This window comes from Tamandua tetradactyla, chromosome 8 (assembly GCF_023851605.1).
Source record: "Tamandua tetradactyla isolate mTamTet1 chromosome 8, mTamTet1.pri, whole genome shotgun sequence".
In the NCBI taxonomy this organism is placed as follows: Eukaryota; Metazoa; Chordata; class Mammalia; order Pilosa; family Myrmecophagidae; genus Tamandua; species Tamandua tetradactyla.
In genome coordinates, this window is record NC_135334.1 from 122,106,389 (window position 1) to 122,122,055 (window position 15,667).

Below are 15,667 nucleotides of genomic sequence, written 5' to 3' on the forward strand. Positions count from 1 at the left end.
CAGAGGCACTTTCTGTCTGTTCATGTACTGTGTGTGCATATATGTGCCTTATCGATAAAGGGACAAGACTTTTCGTACCCCCCACCACCACCATTCTTTACCCCTGTTGGAGTGACTCACCCCCTGTGGGAATGCGCAGGGAAGCTGAGGCAGGAGCCCAGGCAGGTGAGCTTGATGGGGTTCCACTTTCTCCAGGCACACTGGGTCTGCACAAAAGGGTTTGGTCGAGAGTAAAAGCTTGAGCTTCAGACCTGGGTTCAAGTCTCTGCTTTGCCACTTACTGCCTGATTTAACCTCTCTGAACCTCGGTCTCCTCATCTGCTACATGTAACCAGCAGCAGGACTCGCCTTACCTTGGGTGGTTGATGATAATTCAATGAAGTAAGGCTCCTGGTAAATTGAAGTGGCTCCTGTCATCATTTCTTCCAGAGCCTGGTGGCCAGAAGTAGGGGCTGGGGAGGGATGGTACAGGTTCTTGGCATGTCCCCTGATCCTCAAGGGCACAAGCCGTGTCTTATTTCACCCAGGGCCCGGCAATGTGTGAACCGTCAGCTCAGCCACGTTTGCTCTGGATCTGGGCACGCAAACAGCCGGAAGCCAGAGACAGCAGGGGCTGCCCACGGGCCCCCGGGGGCCACATGCTCCTCTGGGAGAGCCACAGGCAGCCCAGAAGGAAATTGCTCTTTTAACCCCTGCAGATGTCTGAGTGACTTCCTTAAACTCCACATGTTGCTGAAGTTGTGCTGCCGGATGATCCACCTGAGAGGGTCCCAAGGACAGGGAGTCTTAAGGTGCTTTCCTTAGAGAGGGGAAAACCCTGCTGCCCAGTGCCTGCGGGTCAGGATTCAGAGGCTGGGCGCTGATGGGCGCTGGTCTCTGCCTCGGAGCACCCCTGGGGATCGGAGACACCAGCTGGGATCAGGAGCTGGCCCGACCAAGATGGCTGTGCCCCTTCGGACAAGAACCAGTTCTTCCCTTTGCCCTGGGGCCGACCACTTGAATCTCGCCAGTATCAAGGGGACCATTGCCTATTTTTTAATAGCTAAAGTTTTTAAATTAAGTTCAGCAATGAGACATTGCCCCTGGCCCCTCCCCTTATATTCTCCTTCAACTGCTGCCTCTTCTAGTTTTGGAAGTTTTCACGTCCATTATGGCAGAGAAAGTCCACCCATCAAAAACCAACCCAGCAGGGACAAACTACAGACTTGCTTTGGTGCACTGGTTTTCAATTATTTTTAAGCTGTTCATCCTTTTCTTCAAGTGAAATCGTATGTGGAAAACTGATTTATATGTAACAGGAGCAAATATCCCTAATATGTAACAGGAACAAAAACTAAGCCATGTGTGAATATCCTCTCTGCTCCCGTGCTGTGCCTCCTGCCTTCTGCACCGCCCTCCTAGCCCCATCCCTGCCAACACCGTGGGAGAAACGTGGAAGAGGCCGTGGGTCCCTCCACCCTCCGCCACGGGACACCCGAACCCAGAGGCCCAGCTGAAAACCTGGTGGAGAAGTGGGTTCCCGGCCTGCACTCACGGGGCAGCGACTCTAGACAAGACCCCTCACCTCACTTAGCCATCCGTAAGACGAGAGAAAGAATCCCGCCGCCACCCGCAGCACCCCCACAGGGCAGAGTTGCTTGGCGAGCCTGAAAGCAAGTTCGGAAGGGCTCTCCTGGGAGCCAGCAACAAATGTCCTTGCGCTTTGTGTCCGTGGGATCCTTGAAGGTCACAGGGGCAGGAACAGGCCTCCGCTAGCCCTTCAGAGGGCCCGGGCCAGGGAAGCCCAAAATGCTTGCATTTGGCTCCTGGGGCAAAAACAGCAGGATTTCCCTTGCCCACTCCATGGAGCTCTGTTCTGAACATTTGGTTCTCTGGGCTTCTGACCAACCGTGCCTGCCCTGGAGGGCTGCTTCTGCAGAGGGGCAGTTCCAGGCACCCGCGGTGCACGGCCAGCCCCTCAGGGGCTGCACGGGGCTCCAGAGCAGGGGGGGATGCCGGCCCCCACCAGTGCTCCTTGGGCCCTGCTCAGGAGCTCTATTCTCATGACATCGTGGTGGCGCTTGGTGACAGGCCGAGCCCCAGGTCTGAGACGGGTTACCTGACTTGACCTCTCTGTGCCTCAGTTTCCTTATTTGTAAAGTGGGGGTAGTAATAGGACCCACCCGGCAAGGTTGCTGGGAGGATTAGGCACGAGCTTCCTGTCCCCTGGGTGATGAGGAGACCCAGCACTGTCCTCAGGAGCTCTCATGTATGTGGGACAAGGGGGGGTGCGTACAAAGGAGGGGTGCAGAGTGCAGGCCAGGCAGGTGGTCGGAGGAGAGAGCCGCTCCTCGGAAGGTTAAAACCTCAATTCTAGGATGGAGACCATGCAAAGGAGAACAAAGCGGTAAGCTTCTGGCCCAACCCTGGCATCACGGCAAGTCCAGTAACACTGGACCTGGGGGGCAGTAAGGAGGGGCCAGATCAGGCCAAAGCATGGAGGCCGTGCGGCCTGGTCCACGCTCGGGGCCTCACGGAGGAGCGCACAGCAACCCACTCCCCGTGATTCTCACCATGGTCCGCACACCATGGACGGGGAAACTGAGCCCCTGGCAGGGTCACCTCCTTGCCCACAGCCTCACAGTAGATGCTCACTCTGGGCATCTGTCTGTCTGCAGGGCATGCGTCCCTCTGTCTGTCTGCAGGGCATGCGTCCCTCTGTCTGTCTGCAGGGCATGCATCCCTCTGTCTGTCTGCAGGGCATACGTCCCTCTGTCTGTCTGCAGGGCATGCCTCCCTCTGTCTGTCTGTAGGGCATGTGTCCCTCTGTCTGTCTGCAGGGCATGCGTCCATCTGTCTGTCTCCAGCACCTTCCCAGGGCCCCGTCCTGAAGCCCAGACCGTGGAAGAGGAAGCCTGGAGAATGGAGGGGAAGCCAGTCCAGGGCCAGGCCTGGGACTGGAGAGCTGGGGAGAGGAGTCTCCACATTTGGAGTGTCCCCAAATAGTCATTGGTAGCCCAGAAATCTGGGTTCTCAGCCACGGATCTCATACGCAGGGTTTCATTCTCCAGGGCTTTGTCAGAGGCTGAATTCTGCCTGGCTGCACAGCTCCCTCCTCTCCTGCCCGCTGCCCAGGAGGAAATGTTTTCCTTGGACCTATTTCCTTGCCTGCCTCACTCACAGCACCTCAGGCACCACCCTGCGGATCCCGGGAACTCAAGGACCAACGGGTTCCATGTGTCCACCTGCTCCTGCCCCCGCGCCTGCCGTCGAGAGTGGCAGCTCTTAGCTGGGGAGCTTTGAGAAATACCACTGTCCCCGCCACGCTGGGCCAGGTGAGGACCCAGGCGGGAGGGATTTTAGAGCTCTCGGGGTTTCAAATATGCAGCCAGGGTGGAGAACCACTGCTCGAGGGGAGTCCGTTGGAATCACTGGGGGACCCTCTGGCTCCATCCTGTCAAAGCCCACGGAACGCAGAGCCAAAGGCTCCCACCGGGGAGAGCCTCGGGCACGGGTGTCCTGGACAGGCTCTAACTGAGGTCAACGCGCGACTTCGGGGTCTCCTTGGTCCCCACTGTCACTTTGCCGGCTCCCTCTTGATAGCAAAGACCCACTGAGACTTTTATTGCCCATTTTATATTGTCGAACAAGAGTCTTAGATGCTTGTGGTCATAATTTTAAAATATTAAATTGCACAGAGCATTACAGGCCGTGTTTCCTGTTAGAAGACAGGTTAATTGGTGCACTTCATCTTTAATTTTAGATTTAAGCTGGTTTCCCATTTAGCTCTAATTGGTAGTGTTTCAACAGTCCTCTCTGGCCTCAGAAGCCTTTGATATGGTCTCAAAATCCTTTTATGGAAGCCCCTTTTCCTTTCGCCCTGCACATTTAATAGATTTGTATTTCCTCAGTCATCTTCCCTTCTGTGGAGATATTTCAAAATCGCACCATGTGTCAGCAGGGAATAAATGCCTCTGCTCCAGCAAATGTTTTTTTTTTATAGCAATTGGCAAAAGAGGATGAATTGCCCCCACTCACACACACCTCTTACTTGCTGTGCTCCATTTTCACACAAGATTTTTAATCCTTTCTTCTATATCCTGGCTGGGTTTGTCCGTGAATGTTTCTGCTCCCAAAGTGATGATCTGGAATGAACCTTAAGAGAGTATCTACTCCAATCACTCTATTTTACAGATAATAATATCCCCATCATAATGCTTTATGTGTCAGGGGAGAGCAGTCATTGTGGGGAGAGGTTTGAGTGCAGTAATGAGCCCCCTGTCCCTGGAGGTGTGCAAGCGCAGTTTGGAAACAGCTTGTCAGGCATATTTCTGAGGCAAATGTGGCATAAGAACTAAAAGGTTTTTGAGTCACAAAGACCTGGATTTAAATCCCTGCCACCTACAGGGCCCTGTGGCCTTGAGAAACTTATGTACCATTCTGAACCTCCATTTCCTAGTCCATAAAATGCTGTTAATAATAATATTTACCACATAAACTTACAGTGGAACTGAGTGAAATAATACCTGGCCCTTAGGAAGCTCTTAATAAATGTGGATTACTATTATCAAATATGATATATGGCAGCCAGGCTTCAGAAGGAGATGGTGGGTAGAGGGAAGAAATCAACATAACATTTCAGTTATCATCAATTCCCAGAACTCAATAGCCCCCATCTATAATCTGCTTACAAACTGCTGTCCCCATCTATAATCTCAATTTATCCTCACAACAGCCCATACAACAGAGCAATCCTACCCTCACAAAAGTCTAGGTGGAGGGCTGTTGTGTCTAAACAACAGAGTGGAGAGATGGAGACTCAGAGAGGTGAAGTGACCTGCCTAAAGCCACACAGCATGCAGACAGAGCCACGAGAACCTAGATTCATACAAATTCTCCTTTCTCCTGCTTCCCAAAAACTTGCACTTTCTGTTTCTTCCATTCGCTCCTGATTTATCTATCCTAAGTATGTTTTGTAATATCCCAGACTCTTTCTTAGCTGGGTGGACATGCTCCCAGACTGCCCTGCTTCTCTTTCTGAGGATGATGCTTGCCAATTCAAATGCAGTGCTTGGAGTTGTTGCTTTTATTCCCAAGTAAGTAGGGCAGTCACGCAGTCCAATAATAATAACACATAATGCCTGCTACTCATCGTGCCCTTGCTTCCGATGGCAGCCCGAGAATGTTTAATTTGATACAAGGAACATTATTACTCTATATTCATTAAATTGCATGTTAACCTCTTTTAAAAATCTTTTTCCAGCAATAATAGAAGACCATTTTACACACAGAAAGTCATTTGGGAAGGAAGCTCCTCTCGATAGGGTTTTCCCGGGCATCATTATGGGCTGTGCTGACCCCACCGCCTTCTCTCCTGCAGCTCCGGCCCCCCTGCCACCTTTCAACAGTGTGAAGACCCTGCTGGTCCACGCATGTGTGTGTCACAGGACACCTTCTCTCCTGAGCATTTCCACAGGGGCTGAGGCTGGTGCGCGCACTTGTAGGAGGGGGTCTCCCATGCACGCCCCTAGCAGGACCCCCCGTGTCACCAGCCTCGTGGGCCAGGGTTGCCCCCCAAGAATGCAGGCAGTTCATAATTGCAAGAGAGTCAGCAATCAGAGCAAAAGAGGGGGACTGACCAGAGGGGAAGGAGGATGGCTGGGGGCAGTTCTGACTCCCCTTACAGAATTATATGGATACTGCAGGCGACAGGAAGTCTTGTCTCTACTCCGACTCAGTTACCTTCAGGAGGCAGGGCCTCAGGCAGGGACTCGCCCTTGTCCCCTCCTCGCCCAGCTTTCCACCTAAACCCCCTACACCAGAGGTCTGATCGGCCCTCCTTCTCAGGCGCTGCCCACTGCTAAACCAGCTGTTCCAGCTGTCCCCAAGCAACCCCCAAAGCCCCTAGGGGCAGGGTGAAGGGCACGAGGGAGGGACCTCAGGCCCTCGCCCTGTCTCTAAGCCGCACAGCCTGCTTTTGTTTTCCGGGTTGCCCCACATAGCCTTTCACGTGAAGGAGCCCTGAGCCCATGCATGCTGACCCCCACCCGCTCCTTTGGCAGAGGCACGTCCTGTCTGAGGCCGGTGACTGACCTGGGACCAGGACCCAGTTCTAACCCACGGCAGCACCCTCAGCTGGATTAACCCAGGGATGATGCCAGTTCCCCCGACACGGGAGAACAGCTTCAGCTGATTGTGCCCCTCCAACATGCCAGAAGCTTGTTCTGAACAGTGTGCATCAGCTCACCAGCCCTAACGACCCTTCTCCATTCCTGCCCCCGTTCCAGGGATGAGGTCCCTGGGCCCAAGGAGACAAGGCCCTCGGACGAGGGCTGCAGGGCTGGGCTGGCCCCTGGGCCCTGCCATGGTGCTGTCCCACCTGGGGTCACTTCCCTGCACCTCATTCCCTGCACCTAACTCACACCTGAGAAGCAAGTCAAAACGGATATAAAAATTCTTGGAAACATCAAAAGTGCTATAAAATGAAAGACCCCCTACTATTGCTACTATAAACCTTGAATGAGTTATGTCCTGTTTTGGAGTCTTTGTTATTTTTTTGTAACGCCAGAGAATTCCATCAGGGAAAGGGTCTTGGCAGCAACAGTGTTTGGGACATTAGGGTTAGAAGCAATCATTCAAAAACCTTTGGTAGCTTTTCTGGGCGGGCACTGGGTTAGGGTGCTGGGGACTCAGAGATAAATAAAAACAGCTCTGGTCCTCAAGTTTTTGTGGTCCTCTGGGGATACTGAGGCAATCACACTCTGGGGGGAGCGTGCCGGAAGGAGGAAGGCTGGCAGCCTTAGACCGCCTCAAGTCCAGTTCCCTGCCCTTCACCCACTGGCCGCTCGCCTTTGCCCAGTTCTCCTGACCTGTGGATGCCTGTGTTCTCATCCGTGTGATTTCCGGGGATCCAACCGACGAGGATGGGTCCTCACCTCATAGGATTGTGCAAATATTCCATGAACCAGGGGCCCTTTGGAATTCCCGTGAAGGGCACGGGTCCCTTCTCAGAAAATTATTTTTCAACACACACAATGAATACACTCAGGGCGGCCAAGTGTAATGATTAGATTAAAATAGCATCAAAATATTAAAAACACAAATTTATAATTCAGCGATGTATGTGCTTCTTTATTAAGGCAATGCATAATGAGATCTGGTGGCAGGTCTAACGAGCACCATTCTTTCTAAGTGGTGATGGGCATAAATGGTATTTCAAGGCATCAGCAACTATTGTGATTGCAATAAGAATTTTTCTGTTATTTCCACTGGTGGCAAATTAGAGGAGGCTCTCAATTTCAGCTAAGATTAGTGAATATTTTCCTTCCATGTTCTAAGACCCTGGGTTCTCTCCATAGACCCTGCTGGAGGCTGGAGGATTCAGGTGGATTAGCCCTGGTGGATCCAGGTGAATTAGCCCTGGTGGATCCGGGTGAATTAGCCCTGGAGGATTTGGGGGGATTAACCCTGGTGGATCCGGGTGGATTAACCCTGGAGGATCTGGGTGAATTAGCCCTGGAGGATCTGGGTGGATTAGCCCTGGAGGATCCGGATGGATTAGCCCTGGTGGATCCGGGTGGATTAGCCCTGGTGGATCCAGGTGGATTAGCCCTGGAGGATCCGGGTGAATTAGCTCTGCTGGATCTGGGAGGATTAGCCCTAGAGGATCCGGGTGGATTAGCCCTGGTGGATCCAGGTGGATTAGCCCTGGTGGATCCAGGTGGATTAGCCCTGGAGGATCTGGGTGAATTAGCCCTGGAGGATCTGGGTGGATTAGCCCTGGAGGATCCGGATGGATTAGCCCTGGTGGATCCGGGTGGATTAGCCCTGGTGGATCCGGGTGGATTAGCCCTGGTGGATCCAGGTGGATTAGCCCTGGAGGATCCGGGTGAATTAGCTCTGCTGGATCTGGGAGGATTAGCCCTAGAGGATCCGGGTGGATTAGCCCTGGTGGATCTGGGTGGATTAGCCCTGCTGGATCCGGGAGGATTAGCTCTAGAGGATCCGGGTGGGTTAGCCCTGCTCCAGGGAGAGCCTTGTGTGAAGTGGAGAAGGGGCAAGATGGGGAGCAAGTAGGAACCCCCCAGCGCCCCAGGGCCTGGAAAGGTGTGCCCCCGTGGGCTGCGGGGAGGGGCTGGGGGTCCCGGCAGCTGCGCTGTGTGAGGCTCTTATGTGGGTTGAAGAATACTTAATGTTCCAGGATGAAACAGGAGCAGGCTCAAATGTCCGTGTGCTTGCACCCATCCTCTGCTCCATACCTAGCATGAGAGGGAGGGCGGTGTGCTGCTCTGAAAGCATGCATGGACCCTACAAAAGCCATGTTTTAATCCTAATCCCATTTTGTAAAGGCAGCTGCTTCTTCTAATCCTTATTCAGTACCTTATGTTTGAAACTGTAATTAGACCATCTCCCCAGAGATGTGACTCAATCAACAGTAGTTGTTAAACTGGATTAGGTGGAGACATGTCTCCATCCATTTGGGTGGAATATATATACTCCATTCATACTGGAATCCTAAAAAAGAGGAAACATTTTGGAGAAAAGGGGAGATTCAGAGAGAGCAAAGAATGCTTCAGCACCATGAAGCAGAGAGTCCACCAGCCAGCGACCTTTGGAGATAAAGAAGGAAAATGCCTCCCAGGGAGCTTCCTGAAACAGGAAGCCAGGAGAGGAAGCTAGCAGATGACGCCGTGTTCACCATGTGCCTTTCCAGATGAGAGAGGAACCCTGAACTTCATCTGCCTTCTTGAACCAAGGTATCTTTCCCTGGATGCCTTTGATTGGACATTTCTATAGACTTGTTTTAATTGGGACATTTTCTGTGCCTTAGAACTGTAAACTAGCAACTCATTAAATTCCCCTTTTTAAAGGCCATTCTGCCTCTGGTATGTTGCATTCCGGCAGCTAGCAGACTAGAGCAGGCAGGCTCTGCCTCGATGCCCATCGCCCCCGCCCACTCTCGGGGCCCCGTGGAGGAAGCCGTCCTTTGCTGTGACTCGGCTTCTCCCTCTGTGAGATGGAAATGACACGTGTCCTGGCTCCCTGCAGTGTGGCCACTACTCAAGGGCCGGCACCTGCAAGGCTGGCCCACTCTAGTTGCCCCACAGCCACAGGCCTCGCTGCTCCAGTGCGGACGGGCACTGCAAGGGCCCTGGGCTTGAGGACGAGGATGAGCCACTCTCAGGCCGTGTGCCTGGGATAAGGGCACAGGCTGTCGGCGAGACCACTGGCATTAAAGCCCTACTCTGCCACCCAACCGGCTTCATATGTGACTTTGAACAGGCTGTGCCACCGCTCTGGACCACAGTTTCCTCTTCTATAAAACGGGAAGAGTAACAGTATCACCCTCACGGTATTATTGTGAGGGTTAAATGAGCGACTACATGAAAGTGCTTAGAAACGTCCCTAGCACGTGTTACACCCACTAGGGCTCCTGTCCTTAGGATTGATATTTATTGCCCACTGAGTGAGCCTAGCAATCTACCCAGCCCCACTCCTGGGGCAGGTGGGGGGCTGACAGGGAAGAACTAGAAAATGAAAGACACATATTCATTCATTCATTCATTCACCAACACGCACAGGACACCCACTGTGTGCAAGCCACTGGAAATAAAGGATGAATAAGGCTGACTCCTGGATACAACTGCTGTGGGTGCTCATGAGAGGGATTGCGTAGCCCCCCATGAAGCAAGGGTTGGGGGATTCAGGAAGACTTTTCAATGGATGAGCCAGAGGGAAACAAGTGTGTTCCCCAGGTGGAGAAAGTAAAAGCAACTGAGGATGGAGGAGTGCCAGGACTTAGCTTTCGCCTGCCGATGCCAGGTGGGTCTACGACAGGCTGTTTGCCTGCTTTATCCCAATTCATCTTCACAGCAAGCCTACGAGGCAGGACTCAGCATCTTCATTAACAGTGGGCTAGATGAGGCTCAGAGAGGCCAAGAGACTTGCTCAACGGCACACAGCTGGGAACGGCTGCTGACGCCAGGCTTGTGTTCTTGTTCACACCAGAGCCTTGCCAAGGGGACCCAGCAGCCAAGGCCCAGAGGGGCAAAAGGGTCAGGTGTCTTCAGTAAGGAGGCTTGAGGACAGGGAGCCTGCCAGGAGTGGGAGGGTTTGGGGACACGAGGACAAAAGCCTTGAACGTCACGGCCTGGGGACTGCTCTGTGATGCTGCGGTAGGTCATCAGAACAGCGGCCCAGCGAACAGCCTCGGCCCGACCCCACACCTGTGCTAAGCGGATTGCTCTTCCCTTCGGGAGTTGGAGTCCATTTCCCCATCCCTCAAATCTGAGTCAGCCTGAGCCTGTTCTGGCCAACACAATGTGGAGAGTGCTGCCGGGAGGTGCGGGAGCCCAGACCTTCAGAGATGAGATGCCGCGTAAAGAAGCCCTGGCTAGCCCCGCAGAAGTGCGAGCCCCATGGAGAGAGCTGCCCACCAACCGGCAGGCCATCGCGGCGGGTGCACCAGCTGCCTAGGTGCGCCCACTTGGACCTCCCAGGGCAGCCGCCAGCGGGATGGGGTCCCACGAGGGTGACCCCACATGGCCCCACGCACAACACAGAAGAGCCACCAGCTGAGCCCAGCCTACCGCTAGAATCAGGAGTAAATAAGTGGTCGTCCCTGTGTTAAGGCACTGAGTTTCGGGGTGGCGCCGCAGCAGTGATCCTGAAAGAGCTGCCACTGGAGCGTGTGTGGACTGAACTCTTCCCGGCCTGGCTGTCAGCCCGTGTCAAAGGCAGGCACGAGAAGGCTGGGCCGGAGGGTGGGGCCCAGCATCTCAGCCACCGGGACAGCTGGGTTCTCCTTCGGAAGCTCTGCCCTTGTCGAGCTATTTGCTTTACTGCCTGTCCCTGTTTTCTTTTTCCTTCCATCATGGACGGTGGAAGCAGCTGCCAAAATAAACTGAGGCAGGCCTCGCAGCCAGAAAGCACTGACTGCCTGGGTGTCTCTGCTTTCATGTTTGCTGCTTTTATTTCTACTCATGTAGAATCTCCCCACGGGGGACCCAGGGTCACCGAGGAGTGGAGTCTGTCTCAAAGACACCGGCTGACACCTTAGTACATACCGGGCACTTTGTGTATCCTATTGTGATCATGCAGTCATCATCATTTACAGGTTCTCCTGAGTGCCTGTCATGTGTACACACCCCGTCTTAAATCCTCACAAAACTGCAAGATGGGTGCCGTTGCCCCATTTCACAGAGGAGAATGTTGAGGCTAAGAGGGCATGAGTGACTTGTTGGTAAGTGGTAACTTGTATCAAGTAGCAGTAGCTCCAGAGTGCTAGCTATTTCTGTGCTGTTGTGCTGTTTCTTTTGCAAGGAAAGAAATCATTGAAAATCAAGAGTCCAGGTGATAGGCACATATTACCAAGGTTGGATTGAGCAGGGCTGAGTTGGAAATGGACATGTGAGAAGTGGTCTGTATATGGCAAAAGGTGAGGCTCCATTCACTGAACTGGTAACCGAAGACCCCCACATTTTGCCCTACGGTGTCCTACTGCACCAGAGAATTTAGGGGAGCCTGGGTTCCTCCACCTTCCCAACATCACCCCCTCCTCCCACCCCAGCACACCGGAGGGCTCCCAGCACTGTCTCTGCCCTTGGGCGCCATGGCAGAAGGAGCAGGAAGGAGTGTGTCCGCTGGGGCACGCTACACCCTGGGCGGGTCTCAGCAAAGACCCCGTTGGGCAGGACCAGGAGAGGAAGCCAGAACCCCTTTTCCAGCCGTGGCCACAGGGCCCATCCCCAGTGACCCCTCCCAGGGTGCGGCCCTGGGGTCCCGGCTCCCCACCTGGGCTGAATCACCCCAGACATACCGAGCCCGGGCTTCAGGCACTGGTGAAAAAGGAGCACACCTCCAGGATGCCTTTCATATTTCAGAAAGAAGGTGGAGACAGGCCTCGAGGGGGAAATCGGAACCTTAACATCCTTACCCCTACTTTCAGCCCGTTCCACGCTGCTGTCTCTTTGCATTATTGCCAGGAAGAGGCACCACAACCTCCTCCTAGGAGATACCTTTAGACCTGTTTCCCCTTCCACAAAACAAACATCTCTGCTCCTGTGTGGTTCCAAACTGCGTGGGGATCAGAGCCCCTGGGGGAACTGGGTCCTGGCTTGGGTCCGCGGCCCCGGGGTTCTGCGAGGGTCGGCATGTAAACCGTTCCCCACGGTGATTCCAGCAAGGGCAGGTCTAGGAAATCTGGGACCGAGGGCTGTCTGTCCTGGGCAAGCAGCTGTCCCGGTTCACTCTGCATGAGGAGATTTCTGGGGACATGGGGCTTTCGGTGGCAAAACCCAGGGAAGCCCTGGGCCGGCCGGGACGAGTTGGGTGCCTTACCTGCACAGGTGACATCCTCATCCTTCGGGCTTGAGCTTGCTGTGACCCTGCGGCAACAACCACACAAGGTAAAGCCTTCTCCCCGAGAGCAGAGGAAGCTGCAGCGTCCGCTGTCCGAGGCTGCTAAAATCTAATTCCAGGAAGTTGTCTAGTTTGAGGTACTGGGGGGCCTCTGGACTGACTGTCCTGCCTGATGGCCATGGGGCGGCGGGCTCCGAGACCCTCCACTCCCACACCCCTCACTGCACCCCCACTCCCCCAGCTCCTCCCAGCACCGTCCAGAGAACCTCTGGTCACTGATACGTCCGTGTGAAAGGGGAACAGGGATGGACAGCAAATCCGGAGGCACGTCCCTTCCATCTCACTTTGATTTAAAAAAAAAAACAGTTAATTAAGGTAAAATGCACATAACATGAAATTAGCTATTTTAAAGTGAACTATTGGTGTCATTGTGTACCTTCATAACGTAAAACCACCACATCTCTCTAGTTCCAAAACATCTCCATGATTCCAATTCAGTAGTTTCTCCCCTCCCGCTTCCCTCCCCCTCCCCTCCCCCCCTCCCCCTCCCCTCCCCCTCCCCTCCCCTCCCCCTCCCCTCCCCTCCCCCTCCCCTCCCCCTCCCCTCCCCTCCCCCTCCCCTCCCCTCCCCCTCCCCTCCCCTCCCCCTCCCCTCCCCTCCCCCTCCCCTCCGCTTCCCCTCCCCTCCCCTCCACCTCCCCTCCGCTTCCCCTCCACCTCCCCTCCGCTTCCCCTCCCCCTCCCCTCCCTCCCCTTCCCTCCTCCTGCCCTTGGCAGCCAGCAGTCTGCCTTCTGTGTCTATAGCTTTGTTTACTCTGGATGGTTCACATCAATGGAATCAAACAACATGTGACCTTTTGTGTCTGGCTTCTTTCCTTTAACATCATATTTCTGAGGTTCATCCGATTTCTATCACTGCATCGCTCTTTTTCTGGTCAAGTAATGGTTTGCTGCACGTGTACACCACGGTTTGTTGATTCATTCACCCATTAATGGACACTTGGGCAGGTCCTTCTCCTTGATTATTATGAACTCTCTTTGGCTTTTAATTTTGTCTTTTCAAAAAATATGAATGTAAGTGATCTCATTTAATCCTCTTCACAGCCCTGCCAGGTAAGACTTACTTTTATTTTAAAAATACTAAATCTAAGACCCAAATTCCTCCAGCAGGCAGTAACAAAATAGGTCAGGATTCACAGCTTCTCCTCCTCCTTGGAAAATGAAAAGCATCCCGCTTGCCAAGCTCCAGTAAGGACGATGGTTCTAAGGATGCACTTGGGAAATAAGGACGAATAAGGGAAAGATTTTGGAATCCAAGCACAGAAGTAGAAAATGATGGGGCTTTGCAGAATCACTTGCTGATGGTGTTATCTGATTCCCCTAAGCCAGCATCATCCAATAAAAATATAATGCAAGCAACATATGTCATTTTAAATCTTCTAGTGGCCATATTAAAAAAGTGAAACCAAATGGGTGGAAATTCATTTTGTAAACAATTTATTTGGCTTAATATGTCCAAATAATCAATAAAAATTAATGAAATATTTCATATCCTATTTTTTTGTTCCTAGTCTTAGGGATCTGGCATCTATATTTTACTCTTACAGCTCAGCTCTGTTCAACTAGCCACATTCCAAGGGCCCAGTAGCTATATGTGGCGAGTGGCCGCCAGAGTAGATAGCATAGATCTTAATCCATATTTAATTTTTCTCTACTGGCTCTATCCAATTTTGGAAAGAGTGTATGGAGATCTTCAGTTTAAATTATGTTTTGGGGGGAATTCTCTGTCCATTTCTGATATGTTTTGCCCTTGCTTTGGTTGCTATGTTGTTTGGTACATGCATGTTTATGACTGTAGTACTTTCTTTATAAAATATGTCCTGTCCTATCTCTTTAGATGATGTCCCTCTTTCTCCTGTTTAGTGTTTTCGATTTTAAATTCCTCTTTGTCTACTATCAACATTATCCTTTCTGCTTGCTTGTTGTCTTCATTTGTTTGTTTTTACCTTTACTTGGTATGGGAGGCCCCTCCATTTGTATGACTCAGCTGCTCTCAATTTCTGCTTCTTTGGTGGGTCTTTCTGTTTTTCCCTTCATGATTAACTGGCTTTTTCACCTCACCTTCTACTCTCCTTCTTCCTCAAGCTGTTTGCTTATTCATGGGTTCTGTTTTCTTATAACTTTGGCTCCTCCTGACCTTCCAGAACATAAGTCAACCTCCTGTCTCCTCCTAGCCATCATTTATAACATAATATACCAAACTGCCCACACTTCCAGTATGCTTAAAATACTGATGATTCTCTGGCCCCTTTCCTTGGAAGTTCTATGGGGTGGAGCTTGGGAATCCATGTTTTTAGCAAGCACCCTAAGTGCCTCTTGTGATACGGCAATTGGGGTCTCTGCCCAGTCCCGAGTCACCCTCTTCCACCATGTGGAAAAGGCTTCCTGGCATCAACTCAGACGAGCAGTGACCGTAACACGGAGGATCAAAGAACCACTCCTCGGCATTGGATTATTTCAGTTAGTTCTGCTGCTCAGTGACTTAGAGAGGTGTTTTTCCTAAGGAAATCCCTGTATGTGTAAAGGTCCTTTCTCCCGAAGCCCAGCCACCTCTGCTTAAGAATTGCTTATTTTTTTTAATTGTCATATTAGCTTTTTTTTTTCCTTACTTTTTTTGGGGGTGGATGGAAATAAGGCTGTATTTGCTAAAGAAATGGAGGGGAATGTTTCCAGGTCTCTTTAACTGGAATGATCTCATATGCAAACATCTGCTTCTGGGGAGTTGAGGGTAATGGCCCCGGCCTAAGGTAGTAAGTGTGATGGCTGCACTGTCAAAACCAGAAGCTTCTGTCCTGCACGGAAGTTCATGGGGACTGCCAAACAGGGTGAGGGGGTCTTCCTTCCCTCTCCCGCCCTCTTTCCTTCCTTTCTTTTTCCTTTCTGTTCTGTTCATTTCCTCTCACTTGTGAGAGATGGAAGAGGCAAAGGTGGGTGAGATGGAGAAAGTCAGGCACGTTCACATGATGACCTGCATTGGTGGACAAGCTGCCCCCACCCCCTTTCCTCAGCATTTAGGGACTCTGCAGGCCCTGGGGCCCGGTTCAGTCCCCTCCTTTCGTCTCCAGTGGGCACTGCCTCCTAAGCAGCTTCTCTTCCAGGAGGGCTGTGTGTGTGTGCGGCAGGGCGTTTACACATTGTGCAAATAGAGTTTTATTGGCGCCCAGCCACGGCCACGTGTTTACACAATGGCAAAGTGTGTCACCGCACCAGAGACCATATGACACACGGAGCCTCAAATACTTACTATTTGGCTCTTCCCAGGAGCGTT

The 15,667-nt window shown here is 52.3% G+C and overlaps 1 protein-coding gene across 7 annotated transcripts in view; it reads right to left on the bottom strand.

Moving 5' to 3' along the window:
- LOC143644907 (uncharacterized) overlaps positions 1–12,848 on the bottom strand; it is a 39,170-nt gene extending 26,322 nt beyond the window's left edge. For 3 of the 7 annotated variants that reach the window (XR_013156962.1, XR_013156964.1, XR_013156961.1), the window contains exons 1-3: positions 12,319–12,819; positions 354–452; positions 121–206 (exon numbers count right to left, since the gene is read on the bottom strand). Coding sequence is in view for 3 of the 7 variants with exons in the window: in XM_077114491.1 (XP_076970606.1) it covers positions 121–206; positions 354–432; positions 12,319–12,339 (186 nt within the window). In the remaining 4 variants the exon portion in view is untranslated. Of the gene's footprint in view, positions 1–120; positions 207–353; positions 453–12,318 lie in introns of all 7 variants that reach the window. The other 4 variants (XM_077114491.1, XM_077114493.1, XM_077114492.1 and 1 more) reach the window with 2 other exon arrangements.
- Between the last annotated feature and the right edge of the window lie 2,819 nt (positions 12,849–15,667).